This window comes from Phaseolus vulgaris, chromosome 2 (assembly GCF_051622355.1).
Source record: "Phaseolus vulgaris cultivar YP4 chromosome 2, ASM5162235v1, whole genome shotgun sequence".
In the NCBI taxonomy this organism is placed as follows: Eukaryota; Viridiplantae; Streptophyta; class Magnoliopsida; order Fabales; family Fabaceae; genus Phaseolus; species Phaseolus vulgaris.
This window is the reverse complement of record NC_143499.1, coordinates 43,598,261-43,617,000: the sequence shown is the minus strand read 5'-3', so window position 1 is coordinate 43,617,000 and position 18,740 is coordinate 43,598,261. Positions and strand designations below refer to the sequence as shown.

Genomic DNA, 18,740 nt, shown 5'->3' with positions numbered 1-18,740 from the left:
TTATCTTCAAGACAATCTATTGTCACTAAACCTTCTGAAAAGTGATTTTTTTTTCTTTCTAAAAGTGTAATTTAAGTGTCATTTGTTTTTGAAAAAACTTCTTATTAACACACTAACTATTACTTTCAAAATATCAATTAAGTTTCCCTAAAATAGCAATAATTTAACTAAAATGATAATAATAAGTTATTCAAAGACTTCAATAACAACAAATGATATAATTTAAAATGCATAACATCAATAAATGACTAATTTGAAATATTAATTTTGGTTTAAATCGATGAAAAAATAATTTCAATAATATGAATAAAAAAATAACATATCAATATTAATTAAAATAATAATTTTATTAATGTTGTTAAAAGATTTGTTGACATCAACTACAAAATATCTTGATTAAGGAACAAATTGATGATATTTCGAATAAGGTTGAACATGAGATTATATGAAAAGAAGAAAGAACATTAAGAACTTCATATTTTTACTTTTAGGTCAAATTTAAAATTTTTACAATTCTAAGTAATGAAATTGCTTTAATTAATTTATAGAATTTTAATTTATTTTAAAATTTCCTGTCTAAATAACATATTTCAAATTTTCTATAAAATAAATTATACAATATATATATATATATATATATCACAAAATCCACACAAATTTATACAACAAAATAAGTTATTGAAATTTATATAATTCTGAATACAAGTGATTTTTTTAATCTTGTGATCTTTGACTGAATACCATAATTTTTTCAAATGTTTAAAAATCTTGATTAAATATTACATTATTTGTTTTATAAAAATATTTTGAAATTGGACACTAAGTTATGTGTTTTTCTAATGACTAAAGGTCATTTCTGAATTCAAGGTTTCTGAAATTTAGGTCACAGGAAATTACAAGAACTAATATTACTGTTTACCAACCAAAGAATGTGAACGCGGTTTTGTTGGAATTGGAAACAATTTATTTGGTAAAACATGTTTTGGGATTATGTGTTTCTCCGTTACGACACCAATAAACTATTTTCAATTTGACATCCCTTGGAATTCGTGAAACGTAATGTGTCCTTAATATTCGGGAAACTATTTAAAGCAGAGAGAAAAGTATGCTTCAAGGAACCTCATTCACCACATTACAAGTTACTTTAATAACTGAAAAAGGTGGAACCAAAAAAAATCTCATACCCGAAAACCACACACCTAAGAAAATAATCCTGGTCATAACCATCACAGGAAAAAGGTGGCAAAGCATTTTATGTTCAAATTCCACACCGAAATTGTTGAAAAGCACCTGTGATCTTTTCCGACACAACTTTATTTGATTATAAACATAAAGAAAAGAAACGATACGGATAAATGAAATAGAAATATCAAATTTTAAATAGTTATTTGCGAAGAAAAACAAATAATTTTCTTTCTATCTCTTTTCATTTTATAACTTACGTTCCTATTTAAGTTATAATTTGACAAATGAATTTTTTAACATGATTTGTTTACAGGTTCAACCAGGGCTTCCTTATCAGATCTAAATTGTGTATACCTTTACACGGTATTGCATTCGTATTCCCTGCAAGCAAACGTTCCTAAAACAAAGAATATTATAATCAAATACACTACTTACAGTAAGTTTCATTTACCTATATTATCTAATTCTCTAACTCCCAACACTGCAACCCCGCATTGAACTGTTGTTTAGGACTCTGAATTATAAGTGCAAGTAACTTGTGCCACAAACTTTTAAAAAAAAAAACTATATATCATGCAAAATCGAACTCAACAATGGTGATGGCTGTGTACAAGTCAACTTCTGCCGTTTTCCCCACTAAGGAGTAGTTGAATTGAACATATCTACTTCCACGGCCTTGTAATATGCATCTTCTGCCTTTGCCAACCGACTCTGGAACATTGTCCACTCCTTTTTGCACCTCTCCCTCACCTGCCACCGACACCATGGACATGGTTCATCATCATGCATATTATTATTCAGTAACCGAAGTATTTGCGTAAAATAACAAGTATAATAATGTTCAACAAGTATGAAAAGAAAAACATTACATAGATGTGAGAGAGACATATAAAACTGTATGAAACAGGTATAATATAACATACCCCTTGCCATGGTGCCTTCCCAGATTCTGATTCTCCCTACAAAAAAAAAACACAGAAAAAGATGCATATCTTACATCGGCAATATGAAAACAACCAATGAGACTAACATTAATAATCATGGAAAACAAATTACTTGACTCCCTAGTGAGGGAACACTTTGATGAATAATCCACTGAGAATCAACAACGCCAATCTTCTCATGTGCAGGCTACATGATAATAAGAGATATTTGTTTGATGTTTAGGGTTTAATAGGATAGCAACTGCAATTAAAGAAAATCAAAATTTGATGAATTGATGAGACAGCAGACTCACCTCAACACATTTTCTAAGAGCAAAATCCAGGCCCCACCCGTGGACCAAATCATTCTGAAATGCCCAGAATGGTACAATCTTAATTAAAGAGCGATTAAACAGACATTAAACAACAAGCCAATGAATATTTGCAAAAAATAATAAGAGTAAACTTTAACCTGAATCATATGCCACACACAACGCCACGCATCACGTGAAAAAACTGGAGCCATAATCTCAACAAAACTGCATGGGTAACAACAAAATTGGATACCGTTTGGTATGAATAGATAATACAACAATTATACTGCAAATTGATACCTACGCTGCACAAGGAGGCAGATGGGGATCACTACACCATCCTGGTTTTTCTTCCGTTTCTCTGATTGAAATCACAAAAAGTAAGCAGTAACTTATTACACATTCTTATTCTTATGCATAACAAGCACCAGAAGAAAACTAGCACTAGAGTCCTCTCTTACTTGTGAACTTCGCGATCACCCAGTCTCTTTGTCATTTGCCATGTCAACCCTTTATTAGGTTCCAAACCAGGCTGCGAAATCTCCAATCCATGCTTCTTCACAAGTTTTAAGTATCTGCGAATGACATTAGAGCATATCAAACTTCATGAGTAAAATAAAAATAAAACCTCAAGTATACAAAAGTACATGTAATTGTTTTGATTCATTATCAATTACAGAAATTTCTGACACTGCCATCTAATCACATATTACCACATTTCAAAGGTAACATAATGACTGACTAACTAACTTAAAGACAATCTTTTTAGAAAAATTAACAAATAATCAGATGATACCGTAAAACTTTACACGGATATAAAAAATTAAACTTTGTCTTGTATCATTAAAAACTCACTTCTCTGCATTAAAATGTTCAACACCCAGGTCTTCATCCCATATAAAAATATAGTCATATGGTGCCACAATGTCTGGATGCAGAAACCGTTTGGCATACCACCTAGAAGGGAAAACAATTAAATGCTTAATGTCATCAATATTCCATTACCAGAACACTTTTGGTTTAGTTGGGAAAACAACAATAACGGTAAAAGTAGCTATGAAGATTTGGCACCCAATACTTATGATTGAGAACAATGGATTCTTACCATTTGGTCTGTTTGCGAACACTCACATGAATTGCCCGTTTTGACCACTCAAACTCGTCCCATTCAGTTGTTTGGCCATCATAATGAAACAGAACTATTGTAAAGTTCTCTGAGAACTGTTCCAAATTACAAAACTACTTTAAAAACCCAAACACAAGCTTAACCATCAGAAAAAGGAAAAAAAAAACTAATAGTTACCTTTTTCACATTTGCATCAATATTATATCTCTGATTATGACCGACAGTGAAAGTCACAAGGTACTTTGGCTTTAAGGTTAAATCCTGCAAGCAGAAACTTAATGAAATGCTTTTTATGATATACCGCAATAAAAGCATCAGGGGCCTCTCCAGTCCAAAATTTTACAGACTGAACAAATAACAAACATATAAAAAATCAAGCTAGAAGAAAAATGCACATGTGCCAAGCAACAAAAGTTTTCTAGACTGTATTCTTTCCCAAATTATCTCAATCTTGTAATTGAGGGGTTACATCGATTTTCCATCATCAAAACAAAGAATCTGGTCAAAACATATAAGTTTGTGTTTGGATGCCCATTGACAAAATTGATTTTCCATAATTGATTACAGTTAAAATTGATTTTGAAGTAATGTGATTTACGTTTGGATGTCTTTACTATAAAAACAAGGTAGTATTAAAACTCAGCATAAATTTTTTATCCAACTGAAAAAATATCCAAAGTTGTGACCATAATAATTTCCTCAACATAAAACCAAACATATGAAATTTATCTAAAATTCCATTAATTGTATCTCAAGGTGATTCTAGAAAATCCAACGTGAAATCAAAAGATTTATGTAATTTGGAACGCATGAAGTCTTCTTTAACAAGTTTATTAACAACAGTAACAGTACCTTAATTTGTATTTATATATGCATATGCATGCAAAAGAACATGTTTTCTATGTTTTAACCCTCAGATATGCTCCCGGAGAAAGAAGGAAAAGAAATAAGAAAGTTGTTTTAGGATACACACCTCACTGGGCTGACCCCACAATCTACGCAAATAAAAGTCTGTCTCAGCTTCAATAATCTCAGGAGGTAATCTTTCTGCGCCTCTTGGATTTGATGGAACCCATATCTGCAATACCGAATCATGAAATTTGCAGCAATTATTCTTCAGACTTTAATAAACCAGTTTCCCAATATTGTATAATACAAAATCATACCCAAGAGCCACTAACAAATTAATCATGTGGCCTTTCTGCACCTCTTATTTAATTTTTCCAATTTTGTAACATCACCACACAGCACTAATTTCCTACTCTCTTCCTTGCATTTGAATCAACGATTTACCAAAGCACATCGTTTCTGCTTGTAAGGAATTTTGCTTTTCACATTTCAACTTCCCTAGACTGTTGATGGTGAAGTAGTTTGTGGGTGTGCAAGAGAGGGAGACAGAGAGAGAGACAGCTTTTCTAAGCATATCTTAACTAGAGTTAAATAATTTATGAATTCACAAATTTACTCAAGAATGCATAATGATTAATTTTAGGCTCAGCAGTCTGTTGCATGACTGAAAGGAAGATTTACATTAAGGAAAGCCAGCCAGCCAGTTTAAATCTTGTTTCTTACTACAGCTGTATTTCCTTTGAAATAAATAAATAAAAGGGAAGCAGAAGACTAACAACAGAAATGAATAATTTCAGCACCCTATTTATTCGGAAACTCAAGTTTCCATCCACTTAATCTGGAGAGCCTATCCACTACAACCCATTAAAGCATGATTCTCAAAACCTCAATTTAAAATTGTAAACTGACATTAATTGAAAAAATTTACTTCATTCTTCTTGTCCATTTACTCATTACACTTTCTATACCATCCTTCATTCAACAAATAATGTGCATGAAACTTTAAAGAGATTGTGAAATCTGTTCCAACTATACTATCCAATTATATCTTTTTCATTCTCAATGAAAGAAGTTATACAGATATTAACTTTCTTGCATCCAGCAATTTTAATGTCCTTAACAAGGCTGACATGAGCTGTGTACCTTCAATGTATCATTTATTAACTTCTGCTGTGATGAGTCGCCATTATTACTTTTTACAGAAGACGGTGCATTGCCAACTGCATATTTCTCTTGAATGTAAGAAATGTCAATGGCAGGAAGCAGGCTGGATGGGAGATTCAACTGCAAATCATTAAAGAGCCATTGGAGTTTAATTATTAAGTCCAACAACATTCATATTTAACCATCAAATGCTGAAGCACAAGGTATGCCTAACAGTAAGGTACTAAAAGTTTGCACCTTTGTAGTCAATGCCGGAAAAGACACTCCAATAAAGAAGCCAAAAACTATTCCAACAAAAGTTGTCACAATAAGTCTCATACTATCACTTGGTTTCCTATTGGTAGAACTGTATTCAGCAATATGCAAGTGTCAATTCAATTTAGTTTCTGATGTAAACTAGAACATTTGAAATTTCTTGAAATGACAAACAACATAAACAAAGTTGGTCATCCATGAATACTAGACCTGCGTGTACTGATCCCCATTATATCCAAGCTTTTCTGATTGTATGTTCATAAAACTGTACACGAGAGCTTTTCTTCTTCACTAGTTAGCAAGGCACGGATCCCCCATATAAGGAGCAAAGATACTTGTTATAAGAAAACAGGCCCTGTAGAAAGTACAAAGAACCAACTAAACATGTTACAGAATGGAACTAGAAAATGGCTTTAAAAAAAGAGGAACATACACCATGGTATGAGACAAAAAGATTAGACTTCGATACAATATCCCACTGCTGCCAAAAGAATATCCTGTTAGAATATTATAAATTATTACTGTACCACACTAATACTTTGTTGATTTGGTAAAACATCTGTGCGATGATTCTGTATTCTTCATTATTAGAAGAGAGAAGAAAATACTTTATTTCTCTATTCTGTTTTAATAAAATAGCCACTGATGTATAGACAGAATTAATGCCAAAGAGGACACCAAATCTGTTGTAATCAAGAAGTAACAAATAGCCTATCATCTACAATCTGATCATAATTTTATTCAAATCTGATTCTGAACAGATTTATTACAAAATCAAATCAAGGCTTAATAGGAAATAATTGATACAAAAATAAAGAAAAATTTGTGATCCCCCTATATGGAACTCGAAATTTGGGCTTTGAGTGTTGATCTTTTTTCTTAAAAAAAAACTTTTCTTGGAGCATTCAAGTGTCTTAAGATTCTACAGACCACTCATTCAGGTTGAATATAGACAAAAATTTCAATGATGTTATTTACCATGAGATTCCTCTCGAGCACTTCCTCAAATATCCCTTCTTGATCTCCGTTTTCTTTTCCCAGGACAAAAAAATATACAATCTACTCTCATACTTATGCCTTTTGGGGCCTTGGTTTTGGTTGTACATGTAAATTCGACTCTTCTCAATAGACTTCAACCAAACCATCTTAATTGATTTGGTTATTTATTTACCATGAGATTCCTCTTGAGCACTTCCCCAAATATCTCCTCTTGTTCTTCATCTTCCTTTCCTCTTTCTAGGACCAAAAATCATACAATCTACTCCTCATACTAGAGCCTTCTGAGGCCTTCCTTGTACATGTACATTCTACTCTTCTCAATAAATTCCAAACCACCTTAATTGATTTTATGTTATTTTTTCTTTGTTGGTATCGCACCAATCTCTCTTCATGCACATTCATTTTGTATCTTGTCTTTTCTTGTATGGCCACACATCCCTCTTATCATTCATTCTCACTTCTACTCCTGCAACTCTTTCTCTCTTGTCCCTTCAAAGTCCAACACCCACAACCATAAAGTCTAGTCAGATCATAGTAATATGATAAATCTTGTCTTTGTGTTTGGTAGGTGCTTTGAGGTCACAAATAACCCTTGATGTCATTCTTCACTTTAGTCACCCCACTTGTATCCTATTACGACACCCTCATTAATTTCCTCATTGTTTTGTAGTTTTGATCCCAAATACTTAAACTTAAAAACATGTGGTATGATATCTTCTCCCACTTTTACTTCCACATCAATTCTTCTTGTCATTTGCTAAAATTGTAATGTTTCCTATGTTTAAGTTGAGAGTTCTTCATTTGATTCTCAAAACCAAAACTATATCATCTGCACAAACCATGCAATAAGGAATAGAATTTTGTATGTCCCTGGTAAGCACATCCGTGATTAGATTAAACAAGAGAACTTTAGCCTAAGTCATGGTGTAATTGGAAAAACCATAATCTCAACTCTTAATGTTTTCACACCAGTTACCCCCCACATACATGTCTTATGCAGCCCAAATATGAGCACTCAACATTCTTGTACAAAATATTCTACAATAGTTTTCTTAACACTCAATCATAAGCTTTTTCCAAGTCAAGAAAAAACCATGTTAGTTTCTTTGCTAATTATCTTTCCATCAGCCTCTGTAAAGGATAAATTGCTTCTGTTATAGGCCTTCTCAGCATAAAACCAAATTGATTCTCTACAATCCATGTCTTCAACTTAATCTACTCTTAGTAACCTTTTCCCATAGTCTCATGGGGGTGACTATAATTAGCACAATTATGAATTTTCCCTATGTTCTTAAATATAGGGACCAAAGTGTTCTCCTCCACTCATTTGACTTTTTCTTGGTCTCACAAACAAATCTAGCTGCCCATTTACATCAGTTTGGTTATGCAACATTCCATTCCACGAGTAGTTCCCCTGCTTTAGTTATGCGAATACTTCTGTTATTTCTGTTTGAAACCATATTTAGTTTTCACGGTTTATTTCACCCATGTTAGCTACGCTTCCCCACCAATGAGACATCTTCGCTTCCAACCACAAGCTGTTTTCAAGCCACATTAAGTTTTCAAGGTTTTTGAAGCTCCAAAATTCTTTATGCTTGAAGCTTGCAAATGTTGTTTCTGATTTAATAATTTAGAGAGTTTGGGACTTGATGTGCATGATTGTTTGTATGCATCTTCTTATTCCATCAGTGTCCCTTCCTCCTTGGCCATGCCACATTCTGACCATCTCACCATCAGTCTGTGAACGACCCCATTCTTATTTAATGTTTTAATCTCATCTGACAATCTAGTCATATTTTTGTTGTTTCTCCAGCAGTTATTCAACTTTTCAATGTCTCATCTACTATGTTGTCTCTCCAGCTTCTCTGATTGGGGGAAACATTAAACTTTCAGATTCTTCTAAGAGTGTGTTTACATGTAACAAGCTAAGATCTTAGCAAGCTTCAACTTTATGGGAAGAATTCGAATATCAAAACTGTCAGTGTTTTAGGAGTCATATCTATATTACTAATCTCATGGACTTCTCCATGTATTAGTCGTACTTCATTAATACTAGAAGTACATTGATAGTGAAAGGATTTTATTCCTCTAAAGTAAAGAATTTAGTTTAGAACCAAAACCAAAGGTGAGGAGTTACGTCCCTAATGAAAAAATAGATTCGAACAACTTCATATGTTGGTTTAAATCACGTGGATACATTTTGTCACAATTTAAACACTCAGTCACATCAATTATCAGCTTAATTCTTCCCTTTTTCATATAACCCAAAAATTTCAACAGTCTGTCAACTTGAATTCTCCGATTACAAAGACGTTTCACTCCCTCATCCTAATTCTTGAAAAAACAAAATAAAATTAAATAAACCATAAGCAAGAAAATCACGTGCTGCTTTTCTCCAAATAACTACCGCAAGCAACGTTTAAGCAACCAAGGAATGTCCCCAAAATACTCCGAGATTAAGTAACCATGTGTCATTTTCCCCAATTACAAGGAACAACAAAGGAAAAATTAATAACAGCAAGTGGCAGAATAATATATATCACACGATCTCTAAAAACCGCAAAAAGACAATAGAAGAGGGGAGAAGGAGAAGCGCACCAGAAACTGGAAGCAAGATCTGGCAAAGAGAGTGGGTTTTAAGTGGAAAAACAAGAATCAGGGTGGTTGCTGGGAAGCGAAATCTGAGGTTTGCGGCAATGGTGATGGTGGTGATGGAGTTCTTCGAGGAGAGGAACAATGGTGAAAAAGAAAGGATTTAGCAGAAAGAGTAAACAAGAATTGTGTTTGGAATCTTCTCTCTTAGGTTTGGGTTTGTAACACCGCCAAACCCAACACCCATTTCGCTTTGCTTTTAGCACTTCGGTCTTCGTTTTGGTGTGCAACTTCTTCCTCAGAAAATTGGTACACAAACTTTAAAGAGAGACGAATATTTGAACTTATAACTACTGTTGTCGTAATTTTTTTGCTTTCACCTGAATCTGTTGCACAGTAAGATCTGAACGATAATTGTCACTGCGCAAAATTCAAGCGGAAAAATGGTTAAGTCACACTTTTCAACTATTTTTCTTTTACGCCACCCTTCTCCTTTCCTTTCTAAAGTCACATCCACATGCAAAATTTACCATTCTGCCCAGAGATTACCATTATAAAAAAATTAAAAATTTGACTAAGATGTATTTGGAAACATAATTTTTTTAATGTAATTTTAACTTTTTATTTCTTACCATATAAAACTCGTGTTGGATATACATAATTTTGTTTCATATACTTAATGAATATTTTGTTTATCTACTTTTTTTAAAGTTGTATTTTTAGTGGAAGAAATTTATAAATCATATTTATCAAATATAACTTTAATAAAAAAAAAAGAAAAAATAGAAATCATGTTTAGTAATTACGATTTCTATAAAGAAAATATGTTTATTAAAAAAATAACTAAAAAAAGTATACAAAATGACATCGCATGTATCAAATAGAACTTCGCTATTACTAATAATGAAAAGTTAAAATTATATCTCTGGAGAACAACTTGTACAATTTTCTAATTCTTTTATCATTTGTCTATTCTAATTATTTCTTATAGTAAAATGATAAATTTTCGTAGCCAGATTTATATTTATTATCTAACTAATTTACTTGTTCTTTTATTATTAGTTAAATATTTAAAAACAGAAGTATACAGTTTTAATTTTAAAACAACTTAACTAGTGAACCTTTTGTAAAATATTTTTTTGTGAATTTTAATTTTTTAATAATAGAAATAATCATCGACAAAGTTAAACATCTCATTAATGTCAATGTAGAAAATATAAGTATTGATTAAATGGTTAATGATTTTGGTTCTTTGACCTTAAAAGCATTGATTTGATTTGATAGAAAGAATCACACAAAATAAGAAAAATACACGAGTCTTCGTGTCTATGACATACAGAAATTAAATATAAAAGTTAATATTTCAGTTTCAAAACAATGACCATGTAAGTATTTGTTTTAACAATTCATCAAAACGAACAATGTAATTATTTAAATAACAAAGTAACTAAATTAATATATTCTTGTAATAACAATAATAATACAATTAAATTTGATGTCCTGTGACAAATAATAAGAATCTAATTAAAAAAAATGTCAAATTATATGTAAATTGAAGCAATATTGATCGATATGTTGAAATTTTTTTTTCTGATGTACCTCTATGCAATAAAGTGACAATACAGGTTTAATATTCGTATAAAAGGCAAATAAAAAAATGTTGATAAAAGTTGGTAGATTGATGGGTTAACTCATTTTAAAAATGCAGAAAAAATAATAAATATTTTAATGAAATTAATAGATAATTCAAATTCAAACTAATAGTTATGTATGTAGTATAAAATAAAATAAGAATACATGAATTAAAAGAAAAAAAGAAAAATAATAATATTTCAAATAACAATCTGGCTAGAAAAAAAAAATTGGGATAAATAAGTTTGACGGTTCAATATATTTTGTTACCCCTATTCTTCGATGCTTAAGACGCGTCGAAAATTACAAGTTGGTAAAGAATTATTAAAGATATTCTATAAAAATATAATATGTATAAAATAATTATTTAGTAATTTATACTCAATTGTATTTTACTAAAATATTATAATAATTCATAATTATATATATATATATATATATTTAACTTAAACTTGAATTTAAACTTGAGAAAAATATTTTTTTTTATGCTTAAAGTATTAGTTGTATGTAGAGACAGTTAAAAAATTAAACAATTTCAAATAATAAGTCAAAATCTTGAAGAGTTGTTTCAAATAATTACATTTTTTTAGAAAAAGCTCATAAACATCTCCAGTGGAAATTTAATGTGTAATTGTAATTGTGAATAACATAATATATGTAGCACACACAATATAACACGGACACAATAACACGGAAACAGAGACAAAAATACATGGAAATACGAATTTATATATTATATAATTATAAATTATATAAATTAATAATAAAGATTTATATGTATGTTTTAAATTATTTTTTGGAGCAGAAAAATATCTTTCATGATTAGTTCATAAATATTTAATTTTTATTTTTATAATCATAATAATAATTTATAAAATAAAATTTTAATTTTTAAAAAATTAATATATATATTTTTAAAATAATGTTAAAATTATACTAAAATTATCAAAAATTTAATAAATATTTTTTAAATTATTCATTTCATTTGATAAGTGTTTTACCATACGATATGCCATTTAAAAAGAAAGGTAAGATGTTCATAAATCATAACTCTCATAATTAACCTTGTTTTCACTTTTTCCTTCCTTTCCTTTTCACTTTACCTTTTGTTTTTCATTTCATTTTCTCTCTCAGTTTAAAAAAAACTATTTTTCATTTTGGCTTTGTTGTCGTCTTGCACGAAAGGATCTACCCATCCAACTAATTCGACCTGTCACCTCACCATATACATTTCACCTAATAAAAAATACTTATATATATTACTTCTGTCACTATTATATATATTAAGTTCTTAACCCTTTAAGAATGAGTTGTTTCTGTTACAAAATATTTAAAAAACACTGATTAATTCACAACTTTTAACATAAAAAGTAGCTTTGAATTCTTAATTTATTCTTTTAAAGTCACGTTTTATTTTTCTGCTCACATGAACTTCACTTTTACTTGAAAAAAAATATTTGTTAATATTAAAAAAATAGTTGAAATTATATAAATAAGTCAAATAAAAATGCTGTAAAAACTTATATTTCAAAAATATGTGGTGTGAGATACCAATTAGTAAAATATAATCAAATAAAACAAAATTTCAGCCACAAGTTAAATTAGTTGATAATTTTTTTTTTCAAATAATCAAACAAAAAATAAGTTTAAACATTAGTAGAAAAAGAAATTAAGATATCTATAAGTGAAAAAGTCGTAAAACTAAAATTTCTATACGACTGGATTTTTTTATCAATAAATAAATAAATTAAAATGCTCTAACCCTTGTATAAAAGTACCACTTATAAGTCTTAATCCATAAAGTTTAGACGGATACAACTAACCAATTTTTTCTTATATATGCAAATTAAATAAAATTAAGCTAAATACTTTTAGGTCTTTTTCACCATACTTTGATATTTAATTAATAAATAAATATTAATGGTTGAAGGATAAGATTACTTGTTCATATATATTTAGAAATAAAGTTCAATAAAACGGGTTCGTTAAATTTGACTATATTCTGTCAACACTCATGATTTTTTTTAAGAGTATATTTAACTTTTTTTATATATCATCTTTCAATTTTGTATTATAGCAAAAAAACTACAATAATAATAATAGTAAAAATAATTTTTTAAAAATAACAATAAGAGGAATAAAATTAATAATAAAAAATATTAATTGTAAGAATAAATATTTGAGTCTGAGTTTATACTGTTAAGTTGCCCGTGTCAAACCAAGAAGAAATACACACAAATTTATTTGTTTGTACTACATTCATATCAAATATTTCAAACATGCATAACGCAGTTTAGTCATTGTTGGTACTTTCTTAAGGAGTAGAGACAGAAGATTGAAACACAGGCACAGATAAAAGCACTAATAATTGACATTACCATAGTTATATGGTTGCTGAAAGGGAAACTGAAGTTATATATTACAAAGAGGCACATAGAGCCTTTATTCTGAAGAAACAGTGCACGCAGAAAGGAAAGATTGTACGTACTTCAAACACTAAAAGTGCTTCCTAAACGCAAACAAAAAACTTTATATGACAAACGACAGGTCTAACTTTGAGTAGACCAAAACATGTGATGTTGGCCACTGGTTATTAGTTTTTCTTGGATGGTGGATAGTGGCCATAAGGTGGGGGATTGTAGATTGGTGGTTTCTCCAATGGTGGTGGCTCGTAAACTGGTGGTTTCTCATAAGGAGGTTTCTCGTGAGGAGGGTGGTATGGTGGGGGTGTGTACACTATTGGAGGTGGCTTCTCGTAAGGGGGTTCATACACTGGTGGTGATTTCTCATAAGGAGGTTGGTACACTGGTGGTGGCTTCTCATAAGGAGGTTCGTATTCTGGTGGTGGGTTTTCACGAGGAGGTTCATATTCTGGTGGTGGTTTCTCATGAGGAGGTTGGTATTCCGGCGGTGGCTTCTCATGAGGAGGCTGGTATTCTGGTGGTGGTTTCTCATGAGGAGGTTCGTATTCTGGTGGTGGTTTCTCATGAGGAGGTTCGTATTCCGGTGGTGGCTTCTCGTGAGGAGGTTTGTATTCCGGCGGTGGCTTCTCATGAGGAGGTTGATATTCCGGTGGTGGCTTCTCATGGGGAGGTTGGTATTCCGGTGGTGGCTTCTCATGAGGAGGTTGGTATTCCGGTGGTGGCTTCTCATGAGGAGGTTGGTATTCCGGTGGTGGCTTCTCGTGAGGAGGTTTGTATTCCGGCGGTGGCTTCTCATGAGGAGGTTGGTATTCCGGTGGTGGCTTTTCATGGGGAGGTTGGTATTCTGGTGGTGGCTTCTCATGAGGAGGTTGGTATTCTGGTGGTGGTTTCTCATAAGGTGGTTCGTATTCTGGTGGTGGTGGCTTTTCATATGGTGGTGTCGTCTCATGAGGTGGTTTTTCATGAGGAGGCTGGTATTCGGGTGGTGGTTTCTCATGAGGAGGTTGGTATGCTGGTGGTGGCTTCTCATGATGAGGAGGTTGGTATTCTGGTGGTGGCTTCTCATGAGGAGGTTGGTATTCTGGAGGTGGCTTCTCATGGGGAGGTTGGTACTCCGGAGGTGGTTTTTGGTGTGGAGGTTTCTCAAGAGGAGGTTGATATTCTGGTGGAGGGTTTTCATGAGGAGGTTGATATTCTGGTGGTGGATGATGGTGATGAGGTGGTTGATACTCAGGTGGTTGATACTCAGGTGGTGGCTTCTGATATGGAGGGTGGTGAGGTGGTGGTGGAGGGTGGTGGGGTGGCGGTGGTGGTGGAGGTTGGTAGGTGGGTGGTTCCTGAGTTGGAGGAGGGTCATAGAAGATGCGTGGCCTGAAAGAAGCAAAGACTGGAGTGGTGAGAATCACCACTCCAAGAAGGAGCAGAAGAAGTGAGTGTAGTAAACAACTCATATGTCTCAGTTGTTGGTGAAGAAAAAAGTCATTACACTTGGAAACTATTTATAGGAGAAAAAGATACATGCAAAATTATTTTACTTGGTATATTACTTTTTAAATTCATTTTTAAAACCAAATATGATTTTTTTTACTTATTTTATTTAAGTTTTCAAAATTAATTATTGTGCAAAATTCGGGTTTAAGTTTTCTCTGTAAGAATTCAAATACTTCTTTTAAATTTACTATGCAGAGATGCAGAGGTAAGAAAAAGAAATATTTTAAATAAAATATCTTAATAAAATATTATTATATTTTAAATTAATTTAAAAATTAGATAAAAATAAAAATATAATTAACAAAAAAATAATTAATACGATCTTAAACATTAACAACCACAGTTAAGTATAAATAAACAAATTTCTAAAAATTTAATAATTGAAAAGAAAGTAATATTATGAGTGTAACTATACACAAATATCAAAGAATTTGCATACCGGACTTAATGGAAATTGAGGCGATTGTGTTTATCTTCATTACAGACAGCAAAAAAGTTTATTTACTGAAGTGTGCTTTTTCTTTTTAACTATTGTTTTTTAGGTGATTTATAGAATAGTGAAAAATAGCTAGAGTGATGATGAAGAATTTATCTATCTAAACAAAATTTATATAAATTGCCTGTGTAAAAGTAGATATACAAATAAAAATAGGAGAATGATATTGACCCTCATATTTTTCCACACTTTTACTTAATAATTAATAATATTATTATTTTATTTTAAAATTTTATTTGTATTTATATTTATTAATTGAATATAATATTTTATCATAAAATACGTTGTAAAGTGAAAGAAGGTAAAAATGGGAGTGTCAAAGTCTTATAGTTTCATATAGTATGGATAAATATAAAAATAAAGTTTGTTTGACAGTCTACTATTAGAAAATAATTGGAATAAAATATTATATGGTATTTTGACATCTCTAAAAAGACAAAAAATACATTCATTTCATATTACTAAAAAAATAAAAATATTTATTTATTTTTGGGCTAAATATAGTTTTTTACCGAAATTGATTTTCAGTTCAAAATTTTATACGATATATCTATTGTGTATGAAAATAATTCTTATAATTGTGAAGTGAAACTTTAAATTGAATCAGAAAAACTTATTTTAATAATTTTTATACTGTAAATATTTTAATGGTTTAAAGTTTGGATCAGAAATAAAAATCAATTTCAAAAAATATATTCGATCTCTATTTTTTAATTTAAAATCTTAATATATTATATTTTAAAGTTGATTGTTACGGTGAGTTTTTTGTTGTGGGTTAGATTAGTTCTTTTGGTGGGGATTTCTATCTAGCTTATAGCCGAGAAGTTTTGGTGTAGAGTTTGAGTTTTTTAGTGTGTATATTTTTAAATATGTTGTTTTTAATGAGTTAAAGTATTTTTAGTATTCTCGTTTATTTTATTTTAAATTTGTAACAAGAGATACTGTATTTGAATATGTTTTGACAAGAAGTATGATTTAAAGTTAATTTGTATATATATATATATATATATATATATATATATATATATATAGAGAGAGAGAGAGAGAGAGAGAGGAAAAAAGAAGAATTTTCTTAAAAATCATAATTTGAATGTAGAATTAAATAGGTTTTAGTAATTAAAAAATGGATCATATTAAAAATTAAAATTTCAATTTTTTAATTCTTATTGTATACTCATATTTTAATAAAATATGTGAAATTGATTCCAATATTCTTATTTTTGAATTAATGGTATTTACGTACTAATTTTGATGATGTCACATGTGAACTTACTTACTTGTAAATATTTTACCAGAATAACATATCAATATTATTAATTCAAATAAATAAAATTATTCTCACAGGATTAATATTTTACACTTATTAAATCCCAATTAAAAAATATTGAAATAATTGTAAAAGCATCAATTTTAAAAATAAAACAAAATAAAAATTATTTTATTTCTTGTTGTTTTCTTTTAAAATATTTGTGAAAAAGTTTGGTTAAATAAAGTATTTATCTATAGGTTAGTGTGTTTAAAATAAATATAAGTGCTTTGTTTTATATCGATAACGGCCACTAACTTAATACTTTTTATCAAAAAATTATAATTGAGTATTTATAATATTTCATTATCAATATAATATAAAGGCAATTTGGTTAAATTTATCAAATAACATGGTCAAAATAATTTATTTTCATATGTTTTAATGATTAGAAAAGTGATTTATTAAAGTAAAAAATATAGAAATTCGAAACAAATGACATTTTTTATTAAGTATTTAGTAAATTAACTCTGATATAATACGAGACTATTTAAAAATGGAGTGAGTTTTAAGGATTATTTTAGATAAACTCAAAAAGTGTATGGTTAAATTTAAAAGATCAATTGAAATAAGAAATTTATTTAGAAAGAGTTTAAAAATAAATAGAGACAACTAAAAATTAAAGTCTGTAAAAAAAAATCAAGTTTAAAAATTACACACTATTTCCCCTTAAAAAAATATCAAGTTTCTTTCAGCAACATGAACAAGTTCCACCGCCACCGCTTCAAAATTATGGAGGTCTATTTTTTTTTTTACTTTTATTACCATTTTTTTTTAAATTCTTATTTTGGTAATAGTTAGAACTTAGTAAAGGTTTATTTTTTACTTGCACGTAACTGACAAGTATATATAATTAAAGTCATAAATCATATTCTTCTGGAGCTTCTGTGATAGCTTAAAATTTCGAAACCTAATAAATATAAAAAATGTGGAATTATATTCTTATTTAATGTATTGCTACGCTGGCCTAATTTGGATTTGCAGGGTTTGAGGCTCCATAGTTGCTGCCAAATTTGAGCACAGTATTTCCAACTCATGAAAGTTCATATGAAAAAGATTTCACTCAAAGAGATAATACCTTCTTTCATATTATTTTCACTCTATAGAAGGAATAACATTTTTTATTGTTGGTTGAAAGTTAATGAATTTTAATTTACATCAACAATATAATTTATATCAATTGTTTATTTCATACTTTAGCACGTAGCCATATTTAGATTCATGCATGTGTTTGTCGGAGAAAGTGACATGTTAACTAATCTTTGAAAACAATTGGAGCATGCATGGTTCTCTTGCTTGTTAATGAAAGGTCAAAAACTGTTCATTTTCTCAAATATTATTAACTAAAATGGTTGGAAATGCAAACTTTTTTAAAGTAATTTTTTACGAAATTAATATAAAAATATTAATTAAAAATAAGAATATTTTATAGTTATATAAATAGTATAAATCTAACAAGAGTCTATTGAAAGGATTTTCAACACACTTCTCTTCACGCTGAGATGACAACTCGTGTGTGGGACAACATATTATGGATAGTTCGATAACGGTCTGATAGCGAGTGACACGATAGGTCCAATAAACACTTGTTAAGATAGATTTTAAATGGCTCTTATAAGTTATACCATATTATAAAGTGAACTTTAAGCCTAACTCAACCCCATAAAATCGACTCATAAAGTGAAGTTTACACTCACTTATATATAATAAAATATTTTTATTTTTAGGCAATCTCCAACATAAATAAAAACTTCATCTTATAAAAATATAATTAACAATAATCTTATAAAAATATAATTAACAATAAACAGGATATTATTACGTGAATGTGTTAAAGCTAATCCTGCAGAAATAGTTTTTCCTTTTTTCTTTTTACTCACAGCAATAGTTTATATATATATGATAATTTGTATTCGAATAATAATTAGCATATATAAAACTGTATTATACTATTGATGCATAGTCTTTTTTATCTTATAATAGTA

General features: G+C 29.9%; 1 protein-coding gene across 1 annotated transcript; it reads right to left on the bottom strand.

The window, feature by feature from the left end:
* Positions 1-1,521: 1,521 nt before the first annotated feature.
* On the bottom strand, positions 1,522-9,882 carry LOC137812364 (uncharacterized). The gene is made up of 15 exons (XM_068614309.2): positions 9,414-9,882; positions 6,027-6,171; positions 5,799-5,907; positions 5,541-5,681; positions 4,522-4,626; positions 3,726-3,809; positions 3,528-3,643; positions 3,278-3,379; positions 2,884-2,997; positions 2,727-2,783; positions 2,581-2,647; positions 2,423-2,476; positions 2,242-2,316; positions 2,109-2,144; positions 1,522-1,935 (listed from the first exon to the last, which is right to left on the bottom strand). Exons 2-15 carry the CDS (start codon positions 6,044-6,046, stop codon positions 1,822-1,824), a joined length of 1,194 nt encoding a protein of 397 aa, XP_068470410.2. The 5' UTR covers positions 6,047-6,171; positions 9,414-9,882; the 3' UTR covers positions 1,522-1,821.
* Positions 9,883-18,740: the final 8,858 nt, after the last annotated feature.

Excerpts from the sequence above, each read along its gene's own strand:
- LOC137812364 (XM_068614309.2), bottom strand. The coding sequence starts at position 6,046 with ATGGGGATCAGTACACGCAG. Across the intron at positions 4,627-5,540 it reads TAATAAATGATACATTGAAG|ATATGGGTTCCATCAAATCC; the intron begins GTACACAGCTCA and ends TCGGTATTGCAG. Across the intron at positions 2,317-2,422 it reads CTCTTAGAAAATGTGTTGAG|CCTGCACATGAGAAGATTGG; the intron begins GTGAGTCTGCTG and ends ATTATCATGTAG.